Source organism: Meles meles, chromosome 21 (assembly GCF_922984935.1).
Source record: "Meles meles chromosome 21, mMelMel3.1 paternal haplotype, whole genome shotgun sequence".
NCBI classification, from domain to species: Eukaryota; Metazoa; Chordata; class Mammalia; order Carnivora; family Mustelidae; genus Meles; species Meles meles.
In genome coordinates, this window is record NC_060086.1 from 43,385,798 (window position 1) to 43,400,312 (window position 14,515).

Sequence of the window (14,515 nt, forward strand, 5' to 3'; positions counted from 1 at the left end):
GGTGAGGTCCGCGCCCTGGATTGCAGCCACGCGGGCGGCTGGCAGACAAGGAGCCAGGCTGGGCGCCCCCCTCCCCCGTAGGAATCACAGAGCTAGTTGTTTCGGGGACCTGGTCCTCGTGAGAAGCTCGATCTTCCTCTCCGCCCCAGACGCATCCCCAGGGCCCAGCAGCGGGTGCACCCAGCCCGGTGAAGCCCCGAAGCCGGCTGCCGAAGGGGTGAGGCCGCCCCTCGCCTGCTCTAGCTCCCCACAAGCATGTCTCTCTTGAAACAGTCAGCTCACCGGACAACCCCGCCTGGTGCCTGCAGGGCGGCATTCACCCAGCTCCCAGCTTGGCTGGGCGCCAGGGCCTGAAAAATGCCGTCAGCCACCCAGAAACCCAGCTCTGGGATTCGCCCGGGAGGAAACCACGGCCCCAGATTGGACCCGATGTGCCTACTGAACAGGCCCTGGGCAGGGGTGGGGGCCGGGGAAGGAAGACTCTGGCTGGCCGGCCGGCATCCCGGGCCTGAGATTTGCTCAGATGCCGAGGCAGCCCCCGGAGGGCGGGGCCGGGGAGGGAGGTGGCGCCTGGCTGTGCCCCAGGGCTGGGGCGCTGCCTCCGCCCTCATGGGGCTCCTGGTGCCCACATCCTCCGAGGAGGGCCCGGGGCGAACCCTTACTCCTGCCTCGGCCGAGGCCCTCCCGCACGAGACCCCAGACGTACAGAAAGCAACACACAAAACGCAGGCCAAGTAGATAAAAAGCTTTTTTTTTTTTTTTAATTTTATCAAACTGGTCTGTACAAAAGTTAGCGTTGCTTGGTCAGAAAGCAGCAGAACGCAGCAGGTCGTGACGGCGGAAGGCCGGACTCCACGCGGAGCGGCAGAGTCGGCGTGAGAATGAGCTGTAATTCCCTGCCCGCACGCCCAGCCAGAGACAGGCAAAAACAAAACAAACAAAAAAAAAACCCAAAAAAACTGTTTCTAGAAAAAGGTAGGAAAAAGTAGAAAAAGTAAAAAGAAGCGACTTCTCAGACGTCTCTGTATGTACAAAGTTGAAAGGCACAAGTTTCCATGAAGTAGGCGCGGTCAGTGCTCAGCACACAGCGGAAGCAGGGGTTACTCCTCTAAGACTAAGCCTCTAAACGCTTTCGTGGACAAGGTTTTAGCTTCACAGCTTGTAGGTGGCGTCTGGCTCCTAAGAGCCCTCACGAACGAGCCACCCCGTCCCAGGAAATCCCCGTCCTGGGCGGCGACCAGCTGGAGCCACGGCCCTGCCTTCCAAACGTCGGGCGGATGCCGGCACCAGGGCCGGGGCACCCCAACCCGGTCAGAGACACTGCAAGGCAAATCCCTTCTCCTCCCTGGGCGGGGGCGGGGGGGGCCCGGGAGGGGGCTGGAGCTCGGGGGTGGGGGGCTACCCGGCCTGTCCGCCCAGCCCTCGTGCTCAGCCCCCGGCCTCCGTTTTTGTCTTCAATTCTACTCTCAGCATGAATGACTTCATTAATTAAAGATAAAATAACACAGAACATAAATACACTTCAACAGCTTCCCAAACAAATCGAATGTGTTTAAGCCTCAAAAATAAAAATTAAAAAAATAAAATAAAAAGAGAGAAGGGTTAGTCGTAGCCAAACCTTGCCAGGAAGAGCCTTGATGGCAGGCAGCACCTCAGATCTGACGGGCCGGTCCCCAGAGGGGCTCCTGCAGCGGGGTCCCCTGGAGGTCTCCACGCATGTGAGGCCGGCGGGGACCCTGGAGCACAGGAGGCCGGAGACCCCACGCCTCTTCCCTCCTTTCTGTTCTGTGCTGTGGCTGCTCCATCCACCAAGGGGCAAAACCGAGGCGCCGGTGTCAGCAGGGAAGAGGGCCCGATGGCGGGCCTTGGTTCCAGAGTCGCCAGCCGCGGTGAAGAGAGCACGGGAAAGGGGCTCCGTCGGCTGCAGGGAGCGTGGAGGTCTGGAAGCCCCGCGTGTCGGTTACAAAGCCAGGCTTCCCGGCACACTTCGGCCTGCACCCGCCGAGCCGCCCTGGCCCTCCCTCACTAGCGCACCCCCCTGCGAGACCGGAGGCTCCTCCCGTCCTTGCCGAGATCCAGGCTGTCCCTCACCGACGCCAGTCCCCTCCCCGAGGCCACGGCGCCCTCAGGGTCTGGTCAGGGTTGTGTACACGGGCTGGTCCCAGTTGCCGGGCGGGCTGTGGGCAGGCGGCACGGAGAGGCCGCTGAGCAGGGGTGAGGCGTAGGGCCGCCGGGCAGGGTGGAAGTAGGGGCACTGGTAGAGGCTGGACGGGCAGCCGGGGTACGGGCTGTAGTAGCTGGGGGCCTGCAGGTCGGTGTAGTCGCCCTGCGAGCTGCCAAAGGAGCTGGCGGCCGCGGCGGGGGCGGCCGTGGTGACGCTGGCCTGGCCGCTGTAGGAGCCGTAGTCGGCGCGGCCCGGGGAGCCGTGCGCCTGGTCTCCGTAGTGGCCGGGGCTCAGCTGCTCCGTCTTGATGTGCGGCCGCGGGGGGCCCGCCTCGGTGGGCGACGCGGAGGCCGAAGGGGCTCCCTTGTGGGCCCACACGGGGGACGCCCCGATGCCCGCCGCCCCCGAGTGTGAGTAGGAGGCCGCCCCGTAGGAGCCGGCGGCGGGCTGGCCTGGCTCCGCGGGAAGGGCCGAGTGGCCGTTGAGGGGCAGGTACTGGTCAAACTCGTGCACGTCGAAGGTGTCCATGTTGCCGATGACCTCGCTGCTCAGCTCCGAGATGTCCACGTTGCTGAAGTCGATGTTCTGACGCCCGCTGTCCGCCAGGCGGCGGCCTTCCAGCTTCAGCTCGGGCTTGCCCCCGTGGTGCAGGTCCGTCTTGGGGGTGGTGGGTGGCGTGGGTGGCCCGTGGGTCTGCCCTGGGGACAGAGCACGTTTCGGAGATGAATGCCCCTTCTGTGGGGGGCCGGCCAGGCCGGCGACGCACACCCGGAGGGACACGAGCCTGCTAACCGCCGCAGGTAGAAATCAACGGCTTTTTGTTTCTGTGCATTTCCCAGAAATTCCAGCACAGCCAGACCCAGCCCTCACTCCCTGGCCGAGGAAATTCCGTGAAGCACTGTTCTAGGGCAAGAGCTGGGGCTGCGGGGCCCGGCTGTGAAGACCAAGGTCAGGGAAAGGAAAGGAAGTGCCGGCCCCCTGCACACGACCACAACGGGACCCACACAAAACGTGCTCTCCCGGAGGCTCACAGCTTTGGCCAGCTTGACCGAGACTGCTCGGCTGGCCAGGATCCTCCCTGTCTGTCTGATGTTAAAGCTGGGCAGCTGACTCCAGGGGCAGGAGTGCTGGGTCAGCAGCGGCAGGAAGGCCAGTGGAAGCAGAAACGCCCTTCGGACAGAGCAGAACACACCCACACCACCCAGCGCCGGACCGCGGCAAAGCTACGAGACCCTTAGTGCTCAGTGGGGGCTAAGCAGACCCCCGGCCGCCCGTGTGCATCGGGGAACCTGGGATTATCTCAGAGCCACCTGCCCTGGGAGTGAGCCCCACTTCCCACCCCCGCTACCCATCTGAGCAGGTGCCGAGACCCCCACTTCTCCTGTTGGGGCAGGCACCTGCTGTGGGGCCCACCTGTGTGGTCGCTGTGGTGGTGAGGGTCACCCAGGCCTGCATCAGCCTTGTACACGGCGCTGCCAGGGTGGGGGCCCAGCTCGGGTCCGGAGTCGGCGTCGCCTTGGCCCGTCTTCACGCTCTTCCTGCGGCGCGGCTGGTACTTGTAATCCGGGTGGTCCTTCTTGTGCTGGACCCGCAGCCGCTCTGCCTCCTCCACGAAGGGCCGCTTCTCACTCTCGCTTAGCAAGCTGCAGCACCAAGGGCAGATGTGGGATGGCCCGGGTCCCCATGCTGCCCCGGGGGCAGGGCCTCACCCACCCCGACACTCACGGGGAGGCCCGTGTGTGCCCCCGCACCTCAGCGGGCACCAGGCAGGCTCTCCCCTCGCCGGGGACAGGGCGCTCAGGCCAGCGAGGAGTTCTGGCGAGGTCTGTTCTCACTAGGGTCACAGGAATGTGCTACAAGACCCAAACCTTCCCATCTCCATCATACTCTTACTTCCCTTCGCTCAGAGCCTGTGTAAGTCCCCTCCCTTTGGGGCTTTCTAAGGCAGGCGGGCGGGAAGGAGGCAGAACCCAGCGGAGAACACACCGGGGGACAAAGTGAGACTTCCTGGGAACGGGCAGGGATTCCATGGGCATCTGGGCTTCCCAGACCCCCAGAAACACTGGCAAAACCCGTGTGATCCTCACTGAGGCTCAGAACACACACGGTCCTCTCAAATCTTTCCAGTAACTCACCTCCAACTGCCTACGGGACAGGCTGCAGGGCTGCCAGAGTCTGCTGTGCCCAGAGCAGACAGAGACAGGCACGCAGAGGACAGACGTCCCAACTCCCAATGCCCACTCCCAAGGAGAGGGGCAGGAAATGGGAGCCAGTGCTCCAAACCCACAGCCCTCCATTGTAAACCCAAGTCGCATAGAACGCGTTTGGTGGGGATGGGCAGGTCTCAGCACCACGGCTGCCCTACTTTCCGCAAAAACGTCCGGCTTCGCCATCGCCGAGTTTGTGCACGGCGTGCCCGCGCTGGACCCCTCCTGCGTCTCTCATCCTTCCCTGCACAGGGTGCAGAGGCGGGAAAGGAGGAAAAAGCGGTGGGGACCGTCCCAGCTGAACAGACGTGCGCCCCTCCAACTGCCCTGACGTTCCCACATGGTGGCCAGAGGGGAGGGGAGCCCTTTCTAAAGAGGGACACTTCCAGAGGGCACTACCCTGCCTGCTACTGTGCCCTGCTTCCCGACAGAAGCCACCTTCCCTTGGAGAGGGCCAGGCCTGCAGACTCTGGGGCCGCTCACGCGTGGGGTCCCCCATCCCCACATGCCATCCCAGGCTTCAGCAGGCTTTGGCGACTGAGGGAGCGTGCTAGGGGCTGCACACTCGCCCCACAGCCCTCTGCGGCCCTGACCACCTGCGCAGCCCGGCCCGGGTGCCGTCTCTCCGGTCAAAGAGGGGGTTCCCACTGGGACTGGCCCTGGGAACAGCCACTGGGAGCAGAGCCGAGGCTGGGCGCGGGGCCACCTCCGGGGCCCCGCGCACGTCCGCCAGAACCGCTGGCAGCCGCCCGCGCGCTGCGGGCCGTCCCCGCACACACGCGCACACCCGCGCACACCCGCGCACCGCGCACTCACCGCCACAGCTTGCCCAGCGTCTTGCTGAGCTCGGCGTTGTGCAGGTGCGGGTACTGATCCGCCAGCTTGCGGCGCGCCGCCTGCGCCCACACCATGAAGGCGTTCATGGGCCGCTTCACGTGAGGCTTGGCCTTGAGCGCGCCGCCGCCGCCCCCGCGCACCGGCATGGGCACCAGGCTCCAGTCGTAGCCCTTGAGCACCTGCGACACGGCGTCGCGGATGCAGGCCGGGAAGCGCTCGTCCGCCGCCTCGGCCGCGTCGCCCCGGACGCCGCCCCCCGCGCCCGCCGCGCGGCCCAGGCCCTCGGAGCCGGCGGGCGACGGCGGCGCGTCCGAGTCCGAGTCCTCCACGTGCGACATGGAGCTGGCGGTGCCGGACGGGCTGCAGGGCGGCTGGGCGCGGGCGTCGCTCATGTCCAGCATCGGGGCCGCGCGCGGACGGGCGCGCACCGGGACCCGCGGGGCCGCTGCTCAGCTGCGCCGCGGCCGCTCCGGGACCCCAGGTCGCCGCGCCGTGGCCCAACCCGCGTCGCCGCCGCCGCCCGACCCGGGCCTCCCCGCTGCCGCCGCCGCCGCCGCCGCTCCGTCCAGACCGCGGACCCGCAACAAGTTTCTTTAAGCGGCGGCCGCGAGGCCCCGCCCCCTCCGCGGCTCCTCATTGGCCGGCGCGCGCCCCGCTGCCCCCGGGGGCGGAGCCTGGCGCCCGCCCCTCCCCCACCCGAAGAAAGTGCCGCGGTTCCCTCCGCGCCCCCGCGCGCCCCGCCCGGCGCCGCCCCGCGCCTGGGGCCCCTTTTCCAGTCGGGTCGGGGAGGGAACGGGGTCGAGGACCGGGGACGGCGGGGCGCTCCGGGGTGTCTGCGAGGCGCGTCGCGGCTCCTGCGGGTCCCGCCCCGGCCGGGTCGCCAAGCCCGGGGAAGCCCGCTGCGCTTGGAGGCGGGTCCTCCGGAGCCTCCCCCACAGCCGGTCCTGAGCCCCGACGTCTCGCCCGCAGCCCAGAGGCGCCGGGGTCCCCTCCGCCAGCCTGCAGCCCAGGGAGGGTTGGCTCGGCCGTGCAGCCTCAAAGCCCGGGCTCCCCGCCCGCAGGGCCAGCGCGCCGGGCAAGACCCTCCAGCGCGCCCTTGGTTTGCGCGCCGCGCGTCCAGGTAAAGCGCGCCTAAGGGCCGCGGCTCGGAGCTGGACGACCCCGGGTCCCCCGCCCAGTCCGGGTATGAGCGGGGAAAGCGCGGGCGGGGAGCGGCCCCAGGACGCGGCAGCAGAGGGAGGCGGGAGCGCTGGGCAGGGACTGAGCTGACCCTACTCGCGGAGTCCCTGGGGCCGCCCGGCGGATGGCGTGGCCGGACGCGGGGGCCTAGGGCCTTCCGGGCCTGACCCGGTGCGGAGGGGGGGGCGCTGAGGCTCTCCGGCTGGGCGGCCCTGGGTGGTCCTGCGAAGGCGATGGCCGCCCCGGGGCGCCTTCGGTGGAGGAGGTGGGCGCGCCAGCCCGGAGGGAAGGGGGCGGGCTGTGCCGCCCGCTTGGGGCGGCGGGTGGGCGGGTCGGAGAGGGGACATTTCTCCCGAGGCTAAAGCCGGGCCGCGGCTCCGAGTCGCCGACCGAGGCCGCCCCCGCGAGTTGGCCTTGGGCCTGGCAGTCCCCGAGGGCGGCTCAGATTCTTTCGCCAAACCCTCGGGGAGGCGATGAACCAGCAGCCCAGAGCTTCGCCACAGGCCCTGGGGTGGCCGAGTGGGAACACGTGTGGCTGCGAGCTGTGGCTGGCGGCGCTCTGGGTGACCCTAGGCAAGGGCGCCTGACTGATTCCCCAGTCGTGGGCCCCTCCTCAGAGTCTTGGACGCTCGGGGCACTGGCCGCTGCAGCGAAGGGGCGATGCCCGAACGGATTGGGTGTGCTTCCAGAAAACTCCAAACTTAAAGTCGGTGGGTCCCCGGAAGAGTCTCCGAGCGCTCATATACCCATCCCGGGTCCACCACCGAGCCCTGGACTGCCCAGGGCAGGCCTCCTGGCCCCACTCGGGCCTGCCCTCTCCACCAGGGTTGCCGATTCTTTAGCTCGCACTTGGGCCTTAGAGCCCTGTCCATCTGGGCTGCCCGTCTAGGGATGAAGCCTTCACCTCAGGGACTCTGGGGGCTGCCCAGGGACCCCACAGCCTTGCATGGGAACGTGCCAGGCTCTCTGTGGGGACACCTCAGAGTCTAAGAGGGAGGAGCCCAGATTTCCTGTCACCTGCGGGTGACCCCAAGGCACAGGATGGGCTCAGCTGCTTGCCCTGCATCAGGGAGCATGATATTGTGCGTTATGGCCGTGGGGATGGGGCGCGGTTGCTGTCTAAGGTGAGCGGCGCTGGTGGAGGGCCCCAGGACGGCAGAGCTGAAGACTCTGGGCTTGGCCTGTGCTCTTGTCTCCTGTCCTGTGGCCAGCCTCCCTTGGCTCCGTCACCTGAGGGGGAACATCCTTTCCTGCTCGTCGGCAGCAGCTTCCCCTCGAGGTCCTGCCCTCCAACTGGGGTCCCCACTCTGCAGCTGGAGGACTGAGGGAGGGCCCAAACGGCGATGGCCTGAGGGTACGCATCCGTCTTACTGGCCCGTGGGGACCCACTGCAAATGCAAGCAGGAGCAGGAGCAGGGTTGAGGTTGGCGGACCTGGACCCCCAAGAAAACGGGTCCCACCCCTCCCTGCATCCGGTGTACCGCTGGGCACCAGATCTGCTGTGCGCAGAGACAGGAAGCACAGATGGCATGGGAGGCATCAGGTAAGGCAGCCGCTCCCTGCTCCCCACTGGCCCAGAGGGTCATGGGCAGGTGAGCACCAGGCAGGGGGAGTCCCGTGCCAAACCCGGGTGGTACAGGTCCTAGGCCCCACCTTCAGCGCCACGGGGCTGCAGCGACTGCCCCGGGGATTGGCAGGGCTGGTGGGCCATGCCTGTCACATATGTATGGCTCATGACTCCTACAGGATGGGTAGGGAGGGCAAATCCTGCCAGGCCCGGACTCGGGCTGGCTGTGTGTGTGCCCTTCCCCACAAGGCAGCATCCAGGTGTGAGCTCATGGGCCCAGCGCAGGCTATGGACGCATAGAGTGGCACGCAGTCGGACTCCACAGCCTCCTGGCCTGCTGGAAGGCCCGTATACTCACCAGCGGGCCATCCAGCCTCCTCTCCCATTAGTTCTAACCTCAGTGCATGCCCTTGGCGGCTAGGCAGGCCTTGAGCGGGTACGCAGGTGTAGCGTTCAGAGAGAGGGGTGACTGCGGTTGCTTCCTGTGTTCCTCAGTAATGACGAGGCATCTGTTTTGTGCCAGGGGCTTTAGTGGGCAAGCACCAAGGAGATGCAACACTCACCCGGCAGAGGGGTGTGTGTGTGTGTGTGTGTGTGTGTGTCTGGGAAGGGGTCTTTTGAGGAGGCAAAATTCAGCTGAGACCTGAAGCTTCCAACTTCTGGAAGGAGGAAAGACCATTCCCTCAATGGCAAGGAGGTTGGAGGGAGGCAACATGTGCAAAGGCCCTGAGGCGGCAGAGAGCATAGAGTATCTGAGAGAGAGTGAAGCTACAGTGATTGAAAACTTGAGGGGCAGCTCTTTGAACCGCTCAGTCCGCCTCCTGGCTGTTCCTTCCTGCCCCCAACCACCCCAACTCCACCTGGTGGCCTCTGCGGTCTCAGCGATGTGATCCGATAGGCCAGGTGGAGACCGTATCCCTGCCCCTGGGGCATAGGAAGGCCGATGGAGAAGAGGATTCTACACCTCCACCCTCAGCAGCGCCCAAGGGCACCTATGAAGAAGGGCGTACAGGTGGACAAACACCCCTGTGCCGATGAGCCCGGGCTGGTGCAGGCCCGGAGGGTTCCAGGGAGACCTTTTCCAGGCAGAAAACCCCCGACCCTCCCGCTTGTTGGCTCTTAGGGAAGCTCAGAAAGCCCGTGCCCACCTGTGTGCATACACATCCCCGTGCGAGCACATGTGTGTGTGCCTGGGTGTATGTGTGCACGTGTGTGTTCACCTGGGTTGTGCATGCCCGCGTGCGTGTGTGCTCGCCCAAGGAAATGTGCGGGCATGCCCATGTGCGTGTGCCACTATGTGTACGTGTGTGTGTGTGGTGGGCCCTGGAGAGGCTGCGTGGGAAGGAAGGGCTGCCCGCCATGGAAGTGGGCATTGCGCTCTCACTGCCCGCAGCACCCTGACATCTCTGCCCCGCCCCCCGCCCAGCCCCCCGCCCAGCCCAAATCTTGGACGGCCTGGGAGGCCGTGTCCGTAGTGTGCATGGTCTTTCAGAGAAAGGCACTGGGGGCGGGCCACAGGGGCTCTTGAGCCCCAGGGACGGCATGTCCCCTGTGTGTCTGCAGTCGTGACCTGGGCCTCTCTGTGAGCCAGCCCGAGGCAGTTGGCGTCACATCCTGGGACCCCCGGCTCAGTCTCAGAGATTAATTGGTGCCTTTAATTACTGGCTGGTCTGCAGAAACCGAAAGTCCCAGACAAAGATGAGCAATCAGCCCCGAGCAGCTTTTCCATAAAGACAGCCTCGTCCTGCCCCGCTGGGTCTCCGGAGAGAGAGCCGAGGGGGCTCCCGGGGGCGCCAGGAGTCCGGTGTCCCTCAGTAACAGACCATCAGGGCTCCGGGCCAAGCTTTTTGTTCAAACACCCCGACTTAGTTCGCCAGCTGGCGTGGAAGTTCTGGTTTGGGTCAAAGCCCTCCCCTTGGTTGGGCTGATGTCCACTTGGGAGCCGACTGTGTCTGTTCCTGGGCCTTCTCTGCTCTGCGTGCGGAGGACACTAGAAGGAAGATCCCGCCGGGATTCTGCTCCCTCCGCCACAGACCTTGGTGCTGCGGGCCAGCCTGCGGGGGTTGCTGAGCGGCTTGCTCCAGAGGGGTTCCTGCTCAAGCCAGTGTGTCTTCAGGACCCGCCCAGCCTTTAGGTAGGGGTGGCCCCAGCTCCGCCTCTGCAGCTTGTCGCCAGCTCTGAAGCCTCCTGGGAGGAAAGCCACCCTGCCCAGGGATGACTGCTAATGGCCCAGTGGGACCCCCTGTGTGGCCATTCTTGGAAAAGTTTGGGGAGAGGGCGATGCTGCACCGAGGGCTGAGCCCCAGTGAACACGGCCTGTCCAGTGACATGTACGACACAGATGTGATGAGAACAGCTGTGGTCTCTGCCCAGGCCTCCGGTCACCCCTGCTGGTAGCGACCCCCCCCCCCCACCGGCCTCGGCCTCCAGCTGTGCCTGTCCATCTCTCCTCTGCCCCGCCTGGGCCTGGGGGGCTGACTCCGCCCGCAACATTCAGGTTTTGGTGTGTGTCTTTGACGCGAGGCAGACGCTGCTTCAGTAGCCAAAAAAAAAAAAAACCAAAAAAAACCGTCCTCCGGCAGGGTCCCAGGGGTCTCTGAATGCAGCCTTCCCTGGACACCAGGTGTCCGGGCCAGGTGCCAGCAATATCATCCATGGGCGAAACCGAGTCCGCTGAGGTGTTAGAGACCTGGGATTTGCCATCCCTTAAGCCAATACATTCCCTTCCTTGCCTGAGCACACCGGCTTTGCATAATACCAGGCTCCAGGATCCTGGGCCCCAGATCCCTCCCTCGTTCTGGACCCTGGGCTTTCCGGCTACTCTGGGCGCTTGCCCCCTGGACCCCAGTCCCCAGCTCAGGACCCCTGCCCTTCACCAGCACCTGGGTCCTCATCCCCGTGCACCAAGCTCCTCTGCATTCTGGTCACTGGGCTCCTCCGAGAGGCAGCGGGGCCTGGAGAGGCTTTCCCAGCCCCCTTGCCGGAGGGGAGCCAGAATGTCGGAAGATAACCCTCAGTCCAGAAAACCGGCTTCCAGCCCAGATAGGTTCCGGGAGCTGTGCCTGTCCTTCCGAACTCAACTTTCAGATTTAACGAGGCTTCCTGTTGAAGACGTGCACGTGGGAAGCCCTCGGGAGTGGAGCCCCACATCCCTTACGACCGAGAAAGGCAAACGTTAGCTTGAAATAAAACTCTCGGAGAGAAAAATCCTCTTTTGGAGTGAGGGGCCCGGGCTGGCTCTGCCCCCATGGAAGGTTCCAGAGACACGGCAGTGCCAAAGGCAAATTAAAACATACCCTGTCAAAAGATTTCCGCTATCTCCCAAGGATTTATTTTTTGGAACTTGGCGAAGGAGGGTCAAATTAAGACCCCTTCAGGCGGGAGCCCTGTGCAGAAGGGAAGAAAGCCGATGGTTCTTGGGAGCCCATCAGGAAGGCTCAGAGCGAGAGTGGCCACCTGCCCCTGCCTCCCGCCCTCAGGGTGTGGAAAGGGGCAGGAGGGAGTTGCAGGGGTCCCCCAAAAAGGCGCTGAAGTTCTGCAGAAGAGGGCGTCAAGGTCACGGGACCTGACGCCTCTGTCCCCTGTGGCCCTTTGCCTTGGGGTGAGTCCGGGCTTACTCTGAGCAGCAGGGGGTCTGGAATGCCTGTCTGTCCCGCGGGCTCGCTGTGGGGCCTGTGTGAGCTGGTGGGTGCGGGCTGCTGGGCGTCCAGGAGCCTCTGCCTGATGCTTTTTTTTTTTTTTTTATTTGACAGAGAGAGATCACAAGTAGACAGAGAGGCAGGCAGAGAGAGAGAGAGGGAAGCAGGCTCCCTGCTGAGCAGAGAGCCCGATGCGGGACTCGATCCCAGGACCCCGAGATCATGACCCGAGCCGAAGGCAGCGGCTTAACCCACTGGGCCATGCTTATCGCTGCTCTGGGCCTCCTCGTCAGTCCAGGTAGCAACTTCCAGAGCCCGTCCGCGCTGCTGGGGCCGTCTCCACCTTCGCGGAGAACACCTCATAGGAATGCCACCTGTTCTCTTCCGAAGTGAGTTGTCTGCTAGAATCACGGGGCAGGAGTCCTCGGGAAGTGAGGCACAATGCTGGAGGGTGGTGGGCACAAGCTCCAGAGCCCATGAAATAAACAGTGTGGGCCAAATCAGGGGTCTTGGATGCAGATGGCATCGGGAGCCTGGTCGGGAGGGGAGTGTGGAGCCGCTGTGGGTCGGGCTGTAAGGCCTCCGGGGAGAGGCCCCAGCCCGCCCGGCATCCAGCCCGCGTCCAGCTGCCCCCAGACCTCAGCCGACCGCAGACGCACGGCCTGAACCCAGCTCGGAGGGGAGCAGCGCGGCCGACACCATGATTTTTGGTTTGAAGGCCGTTTGTGACACAGTACTGTTGTGGTGACCGGTAACTGACACAGGTCTGCACGCGGAATTCAGCCCACAGTCCTCGGGCTTGTGACCTCCAGCCAGGGCAGTTTCCAAATCTTCCTCCGGGACAGAGTCGGACTCCAAGAGAAACACTTCAGAGCACGTTCTCTTGTCCCTTCGGGCTCCACAGCCAGGGACTATACCAGCACGTTGATTTTTTGCTTTCGTCTCTGCCTTGCCGTCGTGGCTAACTGGCCTTGCCTGGCCGCGCAGAACCACATCTCCTTCTGGGGTGGCGGCACGGGAGGCGAGGCGAGGGTGCCAGGAGAGGAGACGGGTGAGCCAAGCAGAACAGCCGTCCGTGAGTCAGTCCCCGCGCACCAGCCAATGGCCCGGCACCTGCTCACCCACCCCCGCCAGCACCTGCCAGCCTCACCCAGGGTCTTGGCCGCTGGACAGTCAGGGTGGGACCAGCCCAAACGGACCACCCCCCCAGAAGAAAGTGACAGATGTTAGTGCCCGTGGGTTCTGTCCCCCCCCTCGACAGATGTCAAGACATGAAAAATTGGGGTAAATGAAGGGTGGGCGATTAGGTCGGGCCCAAGCTGGGGTCTGCTGGGTGCCAGAGACAGCTGCAGACGCACGGCAGGAACAATTGCCCTGAGCAGCGGGGGCTGCCAAGCCAGGGTGCCTGGGGACAGTTGGACGAGGTGCCGACACGGGGCTCATTCCTCCGTGAAGCCCTCCCGCAGCTGCTGGGAGTTCGGCCAGCCTGTGGGCCTGTGTGCGCCTCCCCTCTGGGGCAGCACCGGGGGAGCTGTGGGTGCCCGCCCCCCCGGGACGGGCCCAGAGGCTCTGGCTTGTCCGTGGGTTTGTGTGATACCATCCCCAGGCTTGAGCTAATCGGTCGTCTCGGGGAAGCCTCCCTTTCTCTCCTCTTGTCTTCTTCTGGGCACTTTCTCACTCGCTCTGTCCAAGCGGGGCTCTGCACCAGTCCCTCGGGAAGCAGGCTTTTTCCTCCAGCAGATTTTGGCTTGAAAATGTAGGTTTAGGAGCCCCCCCCCCGCACCCCGGGCTCCTGGCATGGGGGAGAGGCCTCTCCAGAGATAGACCCTGCGTTCCTGGGGCTTGCAGGTGTTGTTCGCAGGGCGGAGTGTGTAAGCATTTGGAAGTGTGCGCTGGGTGGCTTTCTGCGGGCTCCCCGGGCTGCGCAGCCGACACCTCTGTCTGGCTCCGGAGTACTTTCGTCACTCCCCACCCCCAGCCCTAGACAAGCACGGATCTGCTTTCTGTCTCCGTGCACTGCTTATCCTGGACGTGTCGGGCGTGTCACATACGGGGAACCGGACCACACGTGGCCCGTGTGCCTGCTGCTCCCGCTGGGCTCGACGTGCAGCAGGTGTCAATATTTCCCTCCGCTCTCCGGCTTGGTAATAGGCCGGCGCACTTCTGATTAAATCGGGGTGGAAACAGACCAGCCCTGAGCCGCTGGCCAGCCTCTCCTCAGAGCAAGCCCTGCTCTGTCAGGTCCGCTCCCTTGTGCGTTCTAGAACCTCAGACTCGCTGGACCTCTGCAGCCAGCTCCCAGGAAGGCAGGTCCTGGAGGAAACAGAAGGACATGAGCTCCCCGCCATCCTCTCCGATGGCCTCGCCCACCCTGGGTAAACCCGGAGAGGGAGCCTGGAGCCCAGCGAGCTGGATGCTGGACAAGGGCCCTTTTCTGCTCCACACAATGCCCCATTGTGCCCTTCTCTGGGGAGAACAATGCAACTCGGGCCAGGGGAAGCTGAGGACAAAGGGCCCTTTGTGAGGACTGTTCCCACCTGAAAAGCAGCACCCTGGGTCACACCTGATGGCCGAGCTGTCCTTCCCTGCCTTCTGTCCCCTGAGCACCGCCTGCATCCGGGGGAAGGCAGGGACGCTGAGTGGGCTTGGGCTGAGGGGCGCTGAATTCTCCCTACTCTCCCCCAGACAGCTGTGCTAGCCCATCCCAAACACAGCACCCGGACCCTGCAGGGGAGGTGCAGATCGTAGCTTTGCAGGAAAGACCTGGAAGCATGGACCAGGACTAACTGTCCCCCAGATCCCCAAGGCTGGGAGCCCTTGGGCACATGCTTTCCTGCTGGGGGCTCACGAGAACGCAGAAAATGTTTGTGCCCACCCCTCCTCCCCCACTGCCAATCTTTTACGTGCCCCACTTTGCAGTTGG

General features: G+C 64.7%; 1 protein-coding gene across 1 annotated transcript; it reads right to left on the minus strand.

The window, feature by feature from the left end:
• Window positions 1–760: 760 nt before the first annotated feature.
• On the minus strand, window positions 761–5,723 carry SOX8 (SRY-box transcription factor 8). Its single transcript, XM_045992547.1, has 3 exons — window positions 5,188–5,723; window positions 3,578–3,807; window positions 761–2,862 (listed from the first exon to the last, which is right to left on the minus strand). The coding sequence occupies exons 1-3, from the start codon at window positions 5,607–5,609 to the stop codon at window positions 2,126–2,128; spliced, it is 1,389 nt and encodes a 462-aa protein (XP_045848503.1). The 5' UTR covers window positions 5,610–5,723; the 3' UTR covers window positions 761–2,125.
• Window positions 5,724–14,515: the final 8,792 nt, after the last annotated feature.

Bases quoted from the DNA above. Each gene is read 5' to 3' on its own strand.
- SOX8 (XM_045992547.1), bottom strand. From the start codon at position 5,609: ATGCTGGACATGAGCGACGCCCGCGCCCAGCCGCCCTGCAGCCCGTCC. The intron at 3,808-5,187 runs GTGAGTGCGCGG...TTGGTGCTGCAG, and splicing joins ACGCTGGGCAAGCTGTGGCG to CTTGCTAAGCGAGAGTGAGA. The intron at 2,863-3,577 runs GTGGGCCCCACA...CTCTGTCCCCAG, and splicing joins CCACCACAGCGACCACACAG to GGCAGACCCACGGGCCACCC.